Consider the following 17,438-nt stretch of genomic DNA (forward strand, 5'->3'; position numbering starts at 1 on the left):
TTACATTCCCAACAAAAAATGTGATTACTAAATAGGTAGTTGAACTCATCACAGAAAATTAATATCCTGTGCCAAGGTGTCTTGTTTAAAACTGTTCGTCAGCAGAATTCTACTTAACTGTGCTTTCCAAAGATTCCCCCAGGAGACTCCAGTTGTTTTTTCAAATAGAACTAAAGACATATGACCCACTACCACTAACTCAGCTTATTCCAAATAACTTAGGCTGTTAAAGAAATCTGTCTTGCCATAACAATGGTTGAAAGGATCTGTCCTCCTCCCTGCAATTTTTTTTTAAAATATAAAGTTTGTTCTGTTGTAAAATGATTATCATTTTAAGCAGGAGAAAGAAAGGCGGTCTACTAGATTAAATTTTAAAAGGATTTTGTTATTCGCTGTACAAATATACATTTCAACTTTTACAACGTTCACTCCAGTCTGACCTCCTTTTCTACAGAAGAACAAGAGATCAACATTTTTAGTCTCTGACTTCAAGGACATTATTAGTGAAACACAATGCCCTCTGAAAGCTTTTGTAACTGACAAAAAGTACTGAAGATGACCATGAGGCTCAGGTGTTAGGATACACTTTCCATGTTTTCTAACTGCACATAAATTCCTTCAAGAAAAAAAAAATCTTATCTTGATAGTCCTATTGGCTGGTCATCTTAAGTTTCTACATTCCTAGTTGTGCCATCTAGATTTACTGTAAAAGTTTTCTTTTCTTTGAACTACTGTCCTCCTCCAGTCTCCTCTTGTCCCAGCCAGAGTTCCTCTTTGTATGATGGGTCATAGAGCTATACTTTTCCTGTTCCCCTTCACTGAAATCCCTGGCCTCTCTTCTGTGGCTGAGTCCTTCTTCCTGGTCACATTTTCTTTTACTTGTGGAAGCATCAGAACTAGCAGTTGGAGGTTCACACTGCACATGAGGACTATAGTTGCTCAGAGTGGCTACTTTAGTAGTGGACTGCTGTATAATACTACCAAGATCCTGGTGAGTTACAGGAAAACCTGGCTCTCCCATGGGCAATGTTGCTCCAGGATGCTGGGGACTCAAAGGTTGTGGATCCCCCAGGAATTTCCCTTTGGCTTCAGAGCCCATTCTTCTAAGGAGTCTTGGGTCCCGAGGTCGGTCCTGGGCAGGAGGCCTTTCAGGGTCCTTTGAAGTAACAGTAACAGTAGCTTCCCTAGGGTCAGGGGGGTGGTAGTACAGAGAAGAAGCAAACGATGTCTTGGTGAATCCATTGTCTAGCTTGTTGTTGGGCAAGCCACCTTGAGGTCTGGATACCTCTGGAGCTATGGTAGGAGGGTGAGTCACACTTCTTTGCAGAACAGGCTTGAGTTTCAGAATTTTCATTGCATCATGCCTATAGTTTTTGTCACAGGTCTTAATAATGGCACCACGCTTCTGAGCATCCTGAATCAGGTGATTCCAATGTTGATTTTCCTTGAAACAGAGGAGAGAAAAACAATTATACCCTAAAGAAATGCTCAAAAGCTTGGGAAGCATGGAGTTTCATTCCTAAATAAGTATACTTTCATAAATAAAATCTCAGGAATCTATTACTCATTAGACCAGATTGAAAAAAAAAAGTCCAAATATAGAATGATAAAACCATATTACTAAAAGGAACACTGGTCACAAAATATCAGGAAGAACTTACAACTATTTTTATCATTGTTACACATGATAGATGGTAATAGATGGTTGAGATATGAGCCAGTTGCCAGTACCCTGTAGCCTCATGTGAATTTAAGTTTAATTTAATCAAAATTAAGTTAAATTAAATATTCAATTCCTTATTGAATTGAAGTAGCCATATTTCAAGTGCTCAACAGCCACACAGGGCTAGTGGTTAATGTATGGGATAGTACAGACCCAGAACATTTTCATCATCACAAAAAATTCCTTTAGACAAGTGCTGATCTAGAATATTGCCTGTCTCTTGGAAGGGCTAACGATCGGTAGCAGGAGCTTCAGAAATTCACAACTTTTGAGTACATGTGACTGTTCTAGAAAGAGGCTTTTATCAGCTTCTAAAAAGATCCCCCAAGCCCCAAAAAGGGTTAAAAGTCTTAAACCACAGAGATATTATTCCAAAGACACAGTCCCACTTTCTGTCTTTTGCTAGAGGTGCTTACATTATGAAAATGAAAAAAATAAAAAAGTCACACAAACACTGACATGCATCTTCTTTTTCCTTGAAAATTTCCTCAGCAATAAATTACTGCATTATAATCACCAGCAACAGGGGCCCTTTAGAAAGAAGAGTGAGCATAAGGGAGGGAGAAAAAAACAATGACTGAAGGAATGAGAAGAAAAAGGATAGCTACCCTCATGTGGGTTTTCTATACTATTCAAAAAGGTACGTTAAGGTTAATAGTGAGGCTATGGAGTAGTTACATGCTGCATGACCTTGGATAAATCACTTGACCTCTCCGAGCCGGTTTCCTCATTTACAAAATAATAATAATATTTATCTTTTCACATTTAACCATTTCTGAATTTGGAATGCCTCTTGGCCATGTGGCAGTTTCCATGTACCTGAGGGAATTCAAGTCTAGGAAAACTCAACTCCTTGTCTTTCAGGTAGCAAACCATTTAAAGAAGAACAGGGTACCAGCTATTGCCTGAAAACCTTCTAGAGACATCTTTTGTTAAAACAAGAAAGTATCAACATTAAATTAAAATGTGTTGAATAGATATTTGGCGTTGGAAAAAAATCCTGGCAACACAAGCAGAGCACTGAAATGCTGAGTCACCAATCTTCTGATTACACAGGGGACAACAGTATGTGGATGAAAACACTGACTGCTATTGAATACTGTATTGGAAGTTCTGGCTCGAGCAATTAGACAAGAAAAAAAAAGAGGCATCAAATTTGGAAAGGAAGTAGCAAGACTGTATTTGCTGACATAATCCTATATGATTCCCAAAGAATCGTACTAGACCTAATAAATGAACTCAGTAAAGTTACAGTGTACAAAATCAACACACAGAAATCAGTCGTGTTTCCCACCCCAACAAAGATGGTGGAGTGAGATGCTTCAGGACTCCATGACTCCATTCCTCAAAAGAAGCTTTGAACAAACAGCAAGAAATGGTCCAAAAACCTCTTTCTCAAATCTCCAGAAAACAGTTAAAGGACTGCAGTTAAAGGACGAGCGTCAAATCAGGAAAAAGGCTATTTAAATGTGGTAGGATCTTGTGGCACCCTGGCTGGTCCAAACCCTTTACCCCACCTGATCCTGACCACTCCTGACTGGGCATGGAACTGGCCCAGATTCCCAATGTGGTCCCTAGTTCTGGTTCCTGAAGGAGGAGAGTAATACTGGTGCACATACTGGAAGCATGTCTGTCTGGCCCAGTCTGTCAGGTGGTAGCCTGTGGAGCTCACGAGCCCAGAACTCACCCTGAGTGTAGAAGGCAGCTCACAGACTGATAGGAAACAGTCAACGGCTGGACAAGAGATTGCTGATGGTAGTGCCCAGAAGCCTAAGAAAATTATTTGCTTGGAAAGACAGGACAGTCATATCCATGTAAAAAGGGGAATTCCTAGGACTGCATGTACATGCCCAAGACAAGAGGCCCCTGTACTCTGGCCTGGAGCTATTCTCTAAACTTACCGTATGGGTAAGCTCCAAAGGAGAACGCTTGCACACGTCAATCAACACAGACAGCAATGAGTAATGAGTTTTTTTTTAGTTAACTCCTAGCATTCAAGGAAAGCTGTCATACACTAGCTTGAGACAAGGTTAAAGAACAGATACTTTGGAATCTAAATTCTAGTGTTAACACACTAAAATATCAAAATGTCCAGGTTTCAATAAAGATTAAAAATATTCAAAGAAACAGGAAATGTTGGCCCAAGCAAAAGAGAATACTGCATTAGAAACCATCAATGAGGAAGACCAGACAAGGAACATAACAGATAAAGATGTTTTAAAAAAATGGTCCTAAATATGCTCAAAGAGCTATAGAAAATCAGGAAAATGATAGGTGAACAAAAAGAATTCCAATAGAGAGACGAAAATTATGAAAAGGAACCAAACAGAGCAGAAAAAATAACAGAAATTAATAGGATTGGAGTAGGCAGAAGAAAGAAACAGTGAACTTGACTATAAGGCAATTAAAATTATCTAGTCTGAGAAGCAGAAAGAAAAAAGAATGAAGAAAAGTGAACAGAGTTTGGGGAACCTTTGGGATGCCATTCACGTATTCCAATATACACATTGTGGGAATCCCAAAAGAAGAAAGAGAGAAAGGGGCAGAGAGAATGTTCAAAGAAATAATGGCTAAAAATTTCCCAAATATAAGAAAATGTATGAATATACACAACCAAGATGTTTAACAGACTGCAAACAAGACAAACTCAAAGAGACCCAAACTGCAATGTATTATGGTCAAAACCATGAAATGCCAAAGACGGAGAATTCTATCACATGTAAGAGAGCCTCAATAAGATTAAGTGCCAATTTCTCATTGGAAATCATGGAGGCAAGATGGCTGTTAAATGACATATTTAAAGTGCTGAAAGTAGAAAATGGTCCCATTTCAAAAATAAGGGAAACTAAAGGTAAGTACCTGAAACTGTAGAGCTGTTCTCCAGTACCTTATTTCTCAAAGATGATTATATAAAAATATGTGCATGGTTGTGAAAACCCTGTGTTCGATGTCCCCTTTATCTAGGGTATGGATAGATGAGTAAAAAATATGAATACAAAAATAATAGGGTGAACAAAAGTTAAAATATATTGGGTAGATGGAAACACTAGTGGCCAATGAGAGGGAGGGTAAGGTATAGTATGTATGAGTTTTTTCTTTTTTTTTCTTTTTCTAGTGTGATGTAAATGTTCTAAAAAATGATCATGGTGATGAATACACTACTATGTGATGACACTGTGAGCCACTGATTGTACACCTTGTGTGGAATGTTTCAACATTAAGAATGTTTGTGTATACTATTTTGTCAATAAAAATATAAAAAAAAATAATAAGGGAAAGATTAAGACATTCCCAGATAAAGAGAAGCTGAGAATTCATCAACACTAAATGAGAATGATAAGATTTTAAGGGGTGTTTTGCCCGTTGAAATTAAAGGACACCAGAAAACAGACTGAGTCATATGAAGAAATAAGGATCTCTGCTAAGGGTAATGATAGGGACAAATACAGATGTCAGTATTACTGTATTTTTCATTTGTAACTCTACTTTTCATGTCCTACAGGACCTAAAAGGCAAAAGCATAAAATACAAGGATAAATCCATGGTTTGGGACTCATGTACAAACATCTACTTTGTGCCAAGAACTATACAAAGTTGGGAGGACTGAGGGGTATAGAATAGTCTGTAGATATCAATGAAGTTGGTATCTAAGCAAACAAAAGTGTTATAGACTTAGGATATTAAATTTAAGTGCCATGGTAACTACAAAGAAAATATCAGCTACTACAGCAAACTCAGAAACAGAAATTAGAGTACAGGATGCCAGAGCTGAGGGGCAGGGGTCATGGGATATTACTGTATAGTAGGTGGAGGGTTTCTGTTTTGGGAGATGAGAGAATTTTAGTAATGCAAGGTGGTGAGGTAATCTCAACCAAATGGTATGCTTGGGAATGTCTAAGATGGGAAAGTTTACATTGTATAAATGTTCTCAACAATTAAAACAAAAAATGAGCAACTAAAGAGACCATGACAATTAAATGCAATACGTGACCTTGGCCAGAATCTATCAAGGGAGGAGAAAAGGTGCAAAGGGACTTTATTAGGTCATATGAGAAAATTGGAAAATAGACCATAAGGTTTTTATCAATGTTAAATTTCTTGAATTTGATAACTGCACTTAGAGTGGTTACATAAATGAATATCCTTGTTCTTAGGAAATATACACGGCAATATTAAGTATTCAAGGAGCTCGATAATGTAAAACAACCTGTTCTCAAGTATTCAGAATGGACTGATAAACAGAGAAAGACAGATGGATAGATACATAAATGGACTGATAGACTGATGGACAGATAGAATGATATGGCAAATGGGGCAACATGTTAAAACTGGGTATCTGTGGGGGACAGGAGTATGGAGGAGCTCTTTGTATGGTGTGTAAATTATGTTTGTAACTGTCCTGTAAATTTGAAAGTAGTTCAAAATAAAAAGTTTAAGAAGGAAAAAAAAAAATCAGTTCTGTTTTTATATACCAACCATGAACAACCCAAAAAGGAAATCAAGAAAACCACTCCATTTACAAGAGCATCTGAAAGAATAAAATATCTAGGAATAAATTAAACCAAAAATGTGAAAGATTTTACTCAGAAAACTATAAAACATTGCTGAAGGAAATTAAAGATGATCTAAATAAATGGAAAGATAGCCTCTATTCATGGGTTGGAAAACTTAATATTGCTAAGATATCATTACTACCCAAAGTGATTTATGGATTCAACGCAATCCTTATCAAAATCCCAAGCAGCATTTTCTTTTAGAAATAGAAGACAATCATCAAATTCACATAAAATTTCAAGGAGTCCTGAATAGCCAAAACAAAACTGAAAACGAAGAACAAAGTAAGAGAACTCACACTTCCTGATTGCGAAAGTTACTACAAAGCTTCAGTAATAAGGTAGTGGTTTAAGGACAAAGATCAAAGAATGGAATTGAGAGTCTTGAAATAAACCCTCACATTTAAGGACAACTACTTTTTGACAAGGGTGCCAAGTATACTCAATAGGGAAAGTATAGTCTATTCAACAAATGATGCTGGGGCGACTGGGAATCCACATACAAAAGAAAGAATCTGGATTTCAGCCTCTAACCATGTACAAAAAAATCAACTCAAAGTACATCAACAACCTAAATGTGAAAGCTGAAACCCTACAACTCTTAGAAGAAAACATAGGGGAAAACCTGTGGGATCTTACACTTGGCAATGGTATGATACTAAAACCATGAGCAAGAAAAGATAAATTGGTCTTCATCAAATTAAAAAATATTATGCAAGAAAAGACAATAATAAGGAAGTAAACAGACAGCCCACAGAAGGCAAGAAAATGTACCAGATAAGGGGCTGGTATTCAGAATATATATATATATATAAAGAACTACAATTCAACAACAAAAAGACAATAACCCAATTAAAAAAAACAGGTAAAGGACTTGAACAGACATTTTTCCTAAGGAATACAAGTGATCACTACATACATGAAAAGATGCTCAATGAAAAACGACAATGAGATGCCATTTCACATTCACTAGGACAGCTATCATTAAAAAAAAAACAACAAAAAACAGAAAATAAGTGTTGGCAAGGACATGGAGAAATCAGAACCCTAATGACTTGTTAGTGTAATGTAAAATGGCACAGTGACTGAAAGTAGTTTAGCAGTTCCTCAAAAATTAAACACAGAATTACCTTATTACCCAGTAATTCATTCCAAAAGGTATAGATCCAAAAGAATTAAAAGCAAGAACTAGAACAGATACTTGTATACCAATGTTCACAGCAGCATTATTCACAATAACCAAATAACATGGAACACCAATCCATGTGTCCACCAACAGATGAATGGACAAATAAATATGGTATAATCATACAATGGAATATTAATTCAGTCATAAAAAGAAGTGCAGGTATCTGCCTCAAAGATGAACCCTGAAGACATCACGCTGAGTGAAATAATTCAGTGACAAAAAGACAAAAATGGATTTGGAAGATGGCGGTTTAGTAAGACGCGCGGATCTTAGTTTCTTCTCCAGGACACCTACTAGGGGAGTAGAAACGATACAGAAAGCGCCCAAAGCCACAACAGAGATAAAAAAGACAGCGTACCCCATCCTGGAACGGCTGGCTGGCTGAGAGAAGCAGCTCAGGTGAGATCGCCGAGGCGCGCGGGCCTCACCGGGCGGGGTGGCAAGCGGCCGGAGTTACTTCCTTCCCCCTTCCCGGGCCGGCTGGGAGAATTGGAGAGGTGGTCCCCTGAAACCAAGGCGACTGGCGCCCACACCACGCGCAGCCCCCGGACCAACTGAGAGAATTGGATCGGAAACCCCCAGGCTGCGGAGAACGGTGACCCCGTGACTCCCGGGGAACGTGCACTCTCTCGGGCGGGCCGCTGCCGCTGGCGCCCTCCCGCCACGCTTGTTGCCCAGGGCCGACTAGGAAATTCGGACGGGCTCTTTCCCTGGCTGCGGCGACCAGCAACCCTCCCTGCGTTCGGACACCCTCCCTGCGTTCGGACCCCGGGCCGGCTCAAGCCGCTTCGGCTAGCGAACCCCCAGGACGGCGAGAGTTTTCCAAAGTTTAAGGTCCCACAGCACCTTTTACTGGTGGAACCCGCAGACAAACGTGTGCCACGAGCGCCACCTACTGGGCAGGATAAGAAAAACAGAACCCAGAGATTTCACAGAAAAATATTACAACCTTGCTGGGTCCAACACCAAGAGAAATCTGAATAAATGCCCAGACGCCAGCAGCAGAAGATAACTGTCCACGCTCAAAAGATTGAGAATATGGCTCAGTCAAAGGAACAAACCAATAGCTCAAATGAGACACAAGAGCTGAGACAACTAATGCTGAATATACGAACAGAAATGGAAAACCTCTTCAAAAATGAAATCGATAAATTGAGGGAGGACATGAAGAGGACATGGGCTGAACATAAAGAAGAAATAGAAAAACTGAAAAAACAAATCGCAGAACTTATGGAAGTGAAGGATAAAGTAGCAAACATAGAAAAAATAATGGATAGCTACAATGATAGATTTAAAGAGACAGAAGATAGAATTAGTGATTTGGAGGATGGAACATCTGAATTCCAAAAAGAAACAGAAACTATAGGGAAAAGAATGGAAAAATTTGAACAGGGTATCAGGGAACTCAAGGACAATATGAACCGCACAAATATATGTGTTGTGGGTGTCCCAGAAGGAGAAGAGAAGGGAAAAGGAGGAGAAAAACTAATGGAAGAAATTATCACTGAAAATTTCCCAACTCTTATGAAAGACCTAAAATTACAGATCCAAGAAGTGCAGCGCACCCCAAAGAGATTAGACCCAAATAGGCGTTCTCCAAGACACTTACTAGTTAGAATGTCAGAGGTCAAAGAGAAAGAGAAGATCTTGAAAGCAGCAAGAGAAAAACAATCCATTACATACAAGGGAAACCCAATAAGACTTTGTGTAGATTTCTCAGCAGAAACCATGGAAGCTAGAAGACAGTGGGATGATATATTTAAAATACTAAAAGAGAAAAACTGCCAACCAAGACTCCTATATTCAGCAAAATTATCCTTCAAAAATGAGGGAGAAATTAAAACATTCTCAGACAAAAAGTCACTGAAAGAATTTGTGACCAAGAGACCAGCTCTGCAAGAAATACTAAAGGGAGCACTAGAGTCAGATACAAAAAGACAGAAGAGAGAGATATGGAAAAGAGTGTAGAAAGAAGGAAAATCAGATATGATATATATAATACAAAAGGCAAAATGTTAGAGGAAAATATTATCCAAACAGTAATAACACTAAATGTCAATGGACTGAATTCCCCAATCAAAAGACATAGATTGGCAGAATGGATTAAAAAACAGGATCCTTCGATATGCTGTCTACAGGAAACACATCTTAGACCCAAAGATAAACATAGGTTGAAAGTGAAAGGTTGGGAAAAGATATTTCATGCAAATAACAACCAGAAAAGAGCAGGAGTGGCTATACTAATATCCAACAAATTAGACTTCAAATGTAAAACAGTTAAAAGAGACAAAGAAGGACACTATATACTAATAAAAGGAACAATTAAACAAGAAGACATAACAATCATAAATATTTACGCACCGAATCAGAATGCCCCAAAATACGTGAGGAATATACTGCAAACACTGAAAAGGGATATAGACTCATATACCATAATAGTTGGAGACTTCAACTCACCACTCTCATCAAGGGACAGAACATCTAGACAGAGGATCAACAAAGAAATAGAGAATCTGAATATTACTATAAATGAACTAGACTTAATAGACATTTATAGGACATTACATCCCACAACAGCAGGATACACCTTTTTCTCAAGTGCTCATGGATCATTCTCAAAGATAGACCATATGCTGGGTCACAAAGCAAGTCTTAACAAATTTAAAAAGATTGAAATCTTACACAACACTTTCTCAGACCATAAAGGAATGATGTTGGAAATCAATAATAGGCAGAGTGCCAGAAAATTCACAAATACGTGGAGGCTCAACAACACACTCCTAAACAACGACTGGGTCAAAGAAGAAATTGCAAGAGAAATTAGCAAATACCTCGAGGCGAATGAAAATGAAAACACAACATATCAAAACTTATGGGACGCAGCAAAGGCAGTGCTAAGAGGGAAATTTATTGCTCTAAATGCCTATATCAGAAAAGAAGAAAAGGCAAAAATTCAGGAATTAACTATCCATTTGGAAGAACTGGAGAAAGAACAGCAAGCTAACCCCAAAGCAAGCAAAAGGAAAGAAATAACAAAGATTAGAGCACAAATAAATGAAATTGAAAACATGAAAACAATAGAGAAAATCAATAAGGCCAGAAGTTGGTTCTATGAGAAAATCAATAAGATTGATGGGCCCTTAGCAAGATTGACAAAAAGAAGGAGAGGATGCAAATAAATAAGATCAGAAATGGAAGAGGAGACATAACTACTGACCTCACAGAAATAAAGGAGGTAATAACAGAATACTATGAACAACTTTACGCTAATAAATACAACAATTTAGAGGAAATGGACGGGTTCCTGGAAAGACATGAACAACCAACTTTGACTCAAGAAGACATAGATGACCTCAACAAACCAATCACAAGTAAAGAAATTGAATTAGTCATTCAAAAGCTTCCTAAAAAGAAAAGTCCAGGACCAGATGGCTTCACATGTGAATTCTACCAAACGTTCCAGAAAGAATTAGTACCAATTCTCTTCAAACTCTTCAAAAAAATCGAAGTGGAGGGAAAACTACCTAATTCATTCTATGAAGCCAACATCACCCTCATACCAAAACCAGGCAAAGATATTACAAAAAAAGAAAACTACAGACCAATCTCTCTAATGAATACAGATGCAAAAATCCTCAATAAAATTCTAGCAAATCGTATCCAACAACACATTAAAAGAATTATACATCATGACCAAGTAGGATTCATCCCAGGTATGCAAGGATGGTTCAACATAAGAAAATCAATTAATGTAATACACCATATCAACAAATCAAAGCAGAAAAATCACATGATCATCTCAATTGATGCAGAGAAGGCATTCGACAAGATTCAACATCCTTTCCTGTTGAAAACACTTCAAAAGATAGGAATACAAGGGAACTTCCTTAAAATGATAGAGGGAATATATGAAAAACCCACAGCTAATATCATCCTCAAGGGGGAAAAATTGAAAACTTTCCCCCTAAGATCAGGAACAAGACAAGGATGTCCACTATCACCACTATTATTCAACATTGTGTTGGAGGTTCTAGCCAGAGCAATTAGACAAGAAAAAGAAATACAAGGCATCAAAATTGGAAAGGAAGAAGTAAAACTATCACTGTTTGCAGACGATATGATACTATACGTCGAAAACCCGGAAAAATCCACAACAAAACTACTAGAGCTAATAAATGAGTACAGCAAAGTAGCAGGTTACAAGATCAACATTCAAAAATCTGTAGCATTTCTATACACTAGTAAGGAACAAGCTGAGGGGGAAATCAAGCAACGAATCCCATTTACAATTGCAACTAAAAGAATAAAATACCTAGGAATAAATTTAACTAAAGAGACAAAAAACCTATATAAAGAAAACTACAAAAAACTGCTAAAAGAAATCACAGAAGACCTAAATAGATGGAAGGGCATACCGTGTTCATGGATTGGAAGACTAAATATAGTTAAGATGTCAATCCTACCTAAATTGATTTACAGATTCAATGCAATACCAATCAAAATCCCAACAACTTATTTTTCAGAAATAGAAAAACCAATAAGCAAATTTATCTGGAAGGGCAGGGTGCCCCGAATTGCTAAAAACATCTTGAGGAAAAAAAACGAAGCTGGAGGTCTCGCGCTGCCTGACTTTAAGGCATATTATGAAGCCACAGTGGTCAAAACAGCATGGTATTGGCATAAAGATAGATATATCGACCAATGGAATCGAATAGAGTGCTCAGATATAGACCCTCTCATCTATGGACATTTGATCTTTGATAAGGCAGTCAAGCCAACTCACCTGGGACAGAGCAGTCTCTTCAATAAATGGTGCCTAGAGAACTGGATATCCATATGCAAAAGAATGAAAGAAGACCCATCTCTCACACCCTATACAAAAGTTAACTCAAAATGGATCAAAGATCTAAACATTAGGTCTAAGACCATAAAACAGTTAGAGGAAAATGTTGGGAGATATCTTATGGATCTTACAACTGGAGGCGGTTTTATGGACCTTAAACCTAAAGCAAGAGCACTGAAGAAGGAAATAAATAAATGGGAACTCCTCAAAATTAAACACTTTTGTGCATCAAAGAACTTCATCAAGAAAGTAGAAAGACAGCCTTCACAATGGGAGACAATATTTGGAAATGATATATCAGATAAAGGTCTAGTATCCAGAATTTATAAAGAGATTGTTCAACTCAACAACAAAAAGACAGCCAACCCAATTACAAAATGGGAAAAAGACTTGAACAGACACCTCTCAGAAGAGGAAATACGGATGGCCAAGAGGCACATGAAGAGATGCTCAATGTCCCTGGCCATTAGAGAAATGCAAGTCAAAACCACAATGAGATATCATCTCACACCCACCAGAATGGCCATTATCAACAAAACAGAAAATGACAAGTGCTGGAGAGGATGCGGAGAAAGAGGCACACTTATCCACTGTTGGTGGGAATGTCAAAGGGTGCAACCACTGTGGAAGGCAGTTTGGCGGTTCCTCAAAAAGCTGAATATAGAATTGCCATACGACCCAGCAATACCATTGCTAGGTATCTACTCAAAGGACTTAAGGGCAAAGACACAAACGGACATTTGCACACCAATGTTTATAGCAGCATTATTTACAATTGCAAAGAGATGGAAACAGCCAAAATCTCCATCAACAGAAGAGTGGCTAAACAAACTGTGGTATATACATACGATGGAATATTATGCAGCTTTAAGACAAGATAAACTTATGAACCATGTAATAACATGGATGGACCTAGAGAATATTATGCTGAGTGAATCCAGCCAAAAACTAAAGGACAAATACTGTATGGTCCCACTGATGTGAACGGACATTCGAGAATAAACTTGAAATATGTCATTGGTAACAGAGTCCAGCAGGAGTTAGAAACAGGGTAAGACAATGGGTAATTGAAGCTGAAGGGATACAGACTGTGCAACAGGACTAGATACAAAAACTCAAAAATGGACAGCACAATAATACCTAATTGTAAAGTAACCATGTTAAAACACTGAATGAAGCTGCATCTGAGCTATAGGTTTTTGTTTTGTTTTGTGTTGTTTTGTTTTGATTTTACTATTATTACTTTTATTTTTTTCTCTATATTAACATTCTATATCTTTTTCGGTTATGTTGCTAGTTCTTCTAAACCAATGCAAATGTACTAAGAAATGATGATCATGCATCTATGTGATGATGTTAAGAATTAATGATTGCATGTGTAGAATGGTATGATCTCTAAATGTTGGGTTAATTTCTTTTTTTCCGTTAATTAAAAAAAAAAAAAGAGAGAAGGGATAATTGGAGATGAAGGGATACAGACTGTACAACGGGACTGGATATAAAAACTCAGAAATGGACAGCACAATACTACCCAATTGTAATGCAATTATGTTAAAACACTGAATGAAGCTGCATGTGAGGTATAGGTTTTTTGTTTTTGTTTTTTTTGTTTTTTTTCTTTCTATTATTGTTTTAATTCTTATTCTGTTGTCTTTTTATTTCTTTTTCTAAATCGATGCAAATGTACTAAGAAATGATGAATATGCAACTATGTGATGTTATTAAGAATTACTGATTGTACATGTAGATTGGAATGATTTCTAATTGTTTTGTTAATTCTTTTTTTAATTAATAAAAAAAAAAAGACAAAAATGATTTAATTTTTATGAGCTATCTAGAAAAAGCACATACACAGAAAGTAGACTACAGGTTACACTGTGATGTGTTAAAAATCCATCTAAATAAGTCTAAAAGAGTCCTTTCAAGAAATACAAAGCAAAAACTCTACATGAAAATAAAACAAACTGATATTGTTTATCAGTAGCACATAAAACAGAGATACATGTAATAATAGCTTTTTGGACCTGGTTAACTATGGCAAATAAGGCTAATTTCATAGTGCTCTTCTAAGGCTTAAAGGAAATCATGCAAATAAAATACTAGGCAGAGTGACTGGCATATTCCAGACAGGCTCAAATAGGCAGTACGAAACTCTGTGGTTTGGGATCTCCAACTCACTCAAGAGACTGCTAAAGATCATTAGCCTGTACTAGAATGTATATAGGAAAATGGTCTTGCAACTATCTTTGCCAAGTTACTGCAACTAAACTTTAATTCAGACATAAGATCACAAAAATTGTTTTGCAAAGGGGCTGTTAGCCTACGTTTCTCAGAGGAAACCAAGGATTTTAATCACTGATTCCCTTTCCAGACAGGAAACTGGGCTAGAGAAACAAGAAGAAGAAAAAAAGAGCTCCAGGGACAAAAAAAAAAAAAAAACTTGGAGTTTTTATATCCTATTCTTTATGCTTCTTCTTGTTCCACTGGCTTTCTAGTATGAAGATAATGTTCTGCCATCGGGACATTATTTCAGATTCTGGTAAATGTGACCATGAGGTTCACAAACTTTCAAGGAGGATGCAAAACAAAGTTTGATGGGAATCAATTTCCAAATCCCAGCTTCCTATTTTCCTCCCCTTGGATTCTCATTCTACCTCCATCCTATCTTCCACAATCGCAACACTCATCCACCTCAAATTTCACTCAATGATTCTCTGCCAGGGCATACAAAAAACTCCTAGGGGTGGGCAACGATGGCTCAGTGGCAGAGTTCTCGGCCTGCCACACCTGGAGACCTGGGTTCATTTGCCAGTGCCTGCCCATGTAAAACAAAAAAACAAAAAAACAAAAAACTCCTGGGCTTGGGATCAACAATGCCATCTTGACCAAAAGGGGGAAAAGAAGTGGAACTAAATAAGGTATCAGTGGCTAAGAGCGTTCAAACAGAATCAAGAGGCTACTCTGGAAGTCACTTTTATGCAAGCTTTAGTTAGACAATGCTACCTATCATAGGATGCTAAAACCATTCCAGCCAATCCTAAAGAACACCTAAGGGCATTATACAAGATTCTACAAAAGTTCTATGCACTAGGGTAATTTGCCAGAAACCAACAACCTTCAGATGGGTTCCTTGACCAGATAAGTCCTAAAATGCAGAGGGGCCAGCCTCTCCAGAACATCAATTAGTTTCATCCTCCTATCCCATATTATTGACAGCCCCTTCCAACATGAAAAAGTTAAAAAAAGAGCACAGTCAAAATACCCCCAAAGAATGGGAGAAATGTGGTGTGGTGGAGTTATACAGAGATAGGACTGCTGAATTATTATAGTGATATTTCTTTTAATGCCCAGTGTCTGGGAACAGCTATTAGTAAAAACCTAAAAGTGTGGAACTGTAACCCATACCAAACTCTGAAATCTGTTCTACAACTAATTGTCGCAATGTTCTTTAAAATTAATTCCTTTTAAAAATAAATGTTATTTTTCACAAAAAAAGAAAAAAAAACAACATAAAAATATGTAATACAAAACGCAAACAAACAAAAACCCTCCTGGGTGCCAAATAAAGGGATGATTAAAAATGGTGATGTTCATGAAGGCTCCTTTATTCAAGGAGTCACTAGGAGACATCTTTAGTAACATTTCATTTTTCAGGTTTAAACATTATTAAAAACTTTAATATATGTGTTGTTATTTTAGTCAATTGTGTACAAACAATAACTATAATATTCAATTGAGAAGACATCATTATTAAAATTCAAGGAAAATTACTTGAATTTGCCCTACACTTTTCTGGAATGTAAACTGGCCCAACTCAATGGAGAGAATCTAGTAAATGTAATCAAAATTACAAATGTGCAACCCTTTTGACCCAGCAATTTCACTTCTAGAAATTTATCCCACAGATATTCTCACATATAAGAAAAGCTGTACCTGTATAAGGTTAGTAATTGCAGCATTGTTTATAATAGCAAAACATTAGAATTCTGAATTCTGAAAGGCATCTGGCTGCAAAGTTTCAGGTAAATTACAGTATATCCAAACAATGGACACTGTGTAGTCATTCAATCTCCAAGATAGACTGGTAAATTTAAAAAAGTAAGAAGCCTAACAGTGTGAACAGACTGCTATTATTTATATAAAGAAGAGAAAGTGGTACATGTTGCTTTTATATTTGTATAAAGTTTATATATCACCAGAAGGATACATAGACTTTGGTGGTGTCCGGGAATGAAGAGAGAGGAAAAGCTCTTACCATATATAATCTTTTGATCTTCCCAACTTTGAATCGTGTATATGTATTATTTTTCAAGAAATAAGATAGAGATCTATTCAAATATACTTTACACAAATTATTTTTTTTTAAAAGGCTTATGGTTACAGGAAAAACAATTTTAAAACATTCTGAGAGAATTATAGATTCACAGGAAATTGTGTGTGTGTGTGTGTGTGTGTGTGTGTGTGTGTTGGGGGGGAGGGTTGGGGAGTACAGAAATTCCAGGCACATTTCACTTGGCTTCCCCCAAGAGTTATAAAAACAACTTTTATACTTTAAAAATATACATATAAAGCTTTAGTTCACAAATTAATGCTGTCAAGGGAATGAGTAAAGTAGATAATAACCAATGATCTAATTTCATTCTAAATTATGTAGTGTAATCAAATATGATCATCCAGAATTTTATATTTTTCTTTGTACAGAGGTTATGTATTCTGGATGTTTTTCAAAAAGGAAACATTTAAAATTCCACAGCTGACTTTGTATTAATCTTCAAAGGGCTAGGTGTTTCTGTTTTTGTTTTTATTTTTTAAGTAAAAAAAGTCTTAAAGTTCTTTAAATTATATACTGAACACGGCAGAGAAACTGGATTATTTTTGTATATAAGACTACTTCCACTTGAAATGCTGTCACAAGTATCTGGGGAAGATTTCTGTTGTATATGATATTCTTAGAGGTCATAATGCATGATCTTATTTTATAAACTCTTGAACTTTGCATTTGACATGTAAAATACGTACAGTATTGGTATCAACCATCTCTTAAAAACTTAGCCTATAAATATTGTCGTATAAATTATGTTAAAACACTGAATGAAGCTGAATGTGAGAATGATAGAGGGAAGAGGGCTG

The 17,438-nt window shown here is 36.8% G+C and overlaps 1 protein-coding gene across 1 annotated transcript in view; it reads right to left on the reverse strand.

Annotated features, from left to right (window-relative positions):
• Positions 1-364: 364 nt before the first annotated feature.
• SETX (senataxin) overlaps positions 365-17,438 on the reverse strand; it is a 124,795-nt gene continuing 107,721 nt past the window's right edge. The window contains 1 exon segment of the mRNA XM_077147312.1: positions 365-1,444. Within this exon segment, the coding sequence (XP_077003427.1) occupies positions 701-1,444 (744 nt within the window). The 3' untranslated portion in view covers positions 365-700.

Source organism: Tamandua tetradactyla, chromosome 2 (assembly GCF_023851605.1).
Source record: "Tamandua tetradactyla isolate mTamTet1 chromosome 2, mTamTet1.pri, whole genome shotgun sequence".
NCBI lineage: Eukaryota > Metazoa > Chordata > Mammalia > Pilosa > Myrmecophagidae > Tamandua > Tamandua tetradactyla.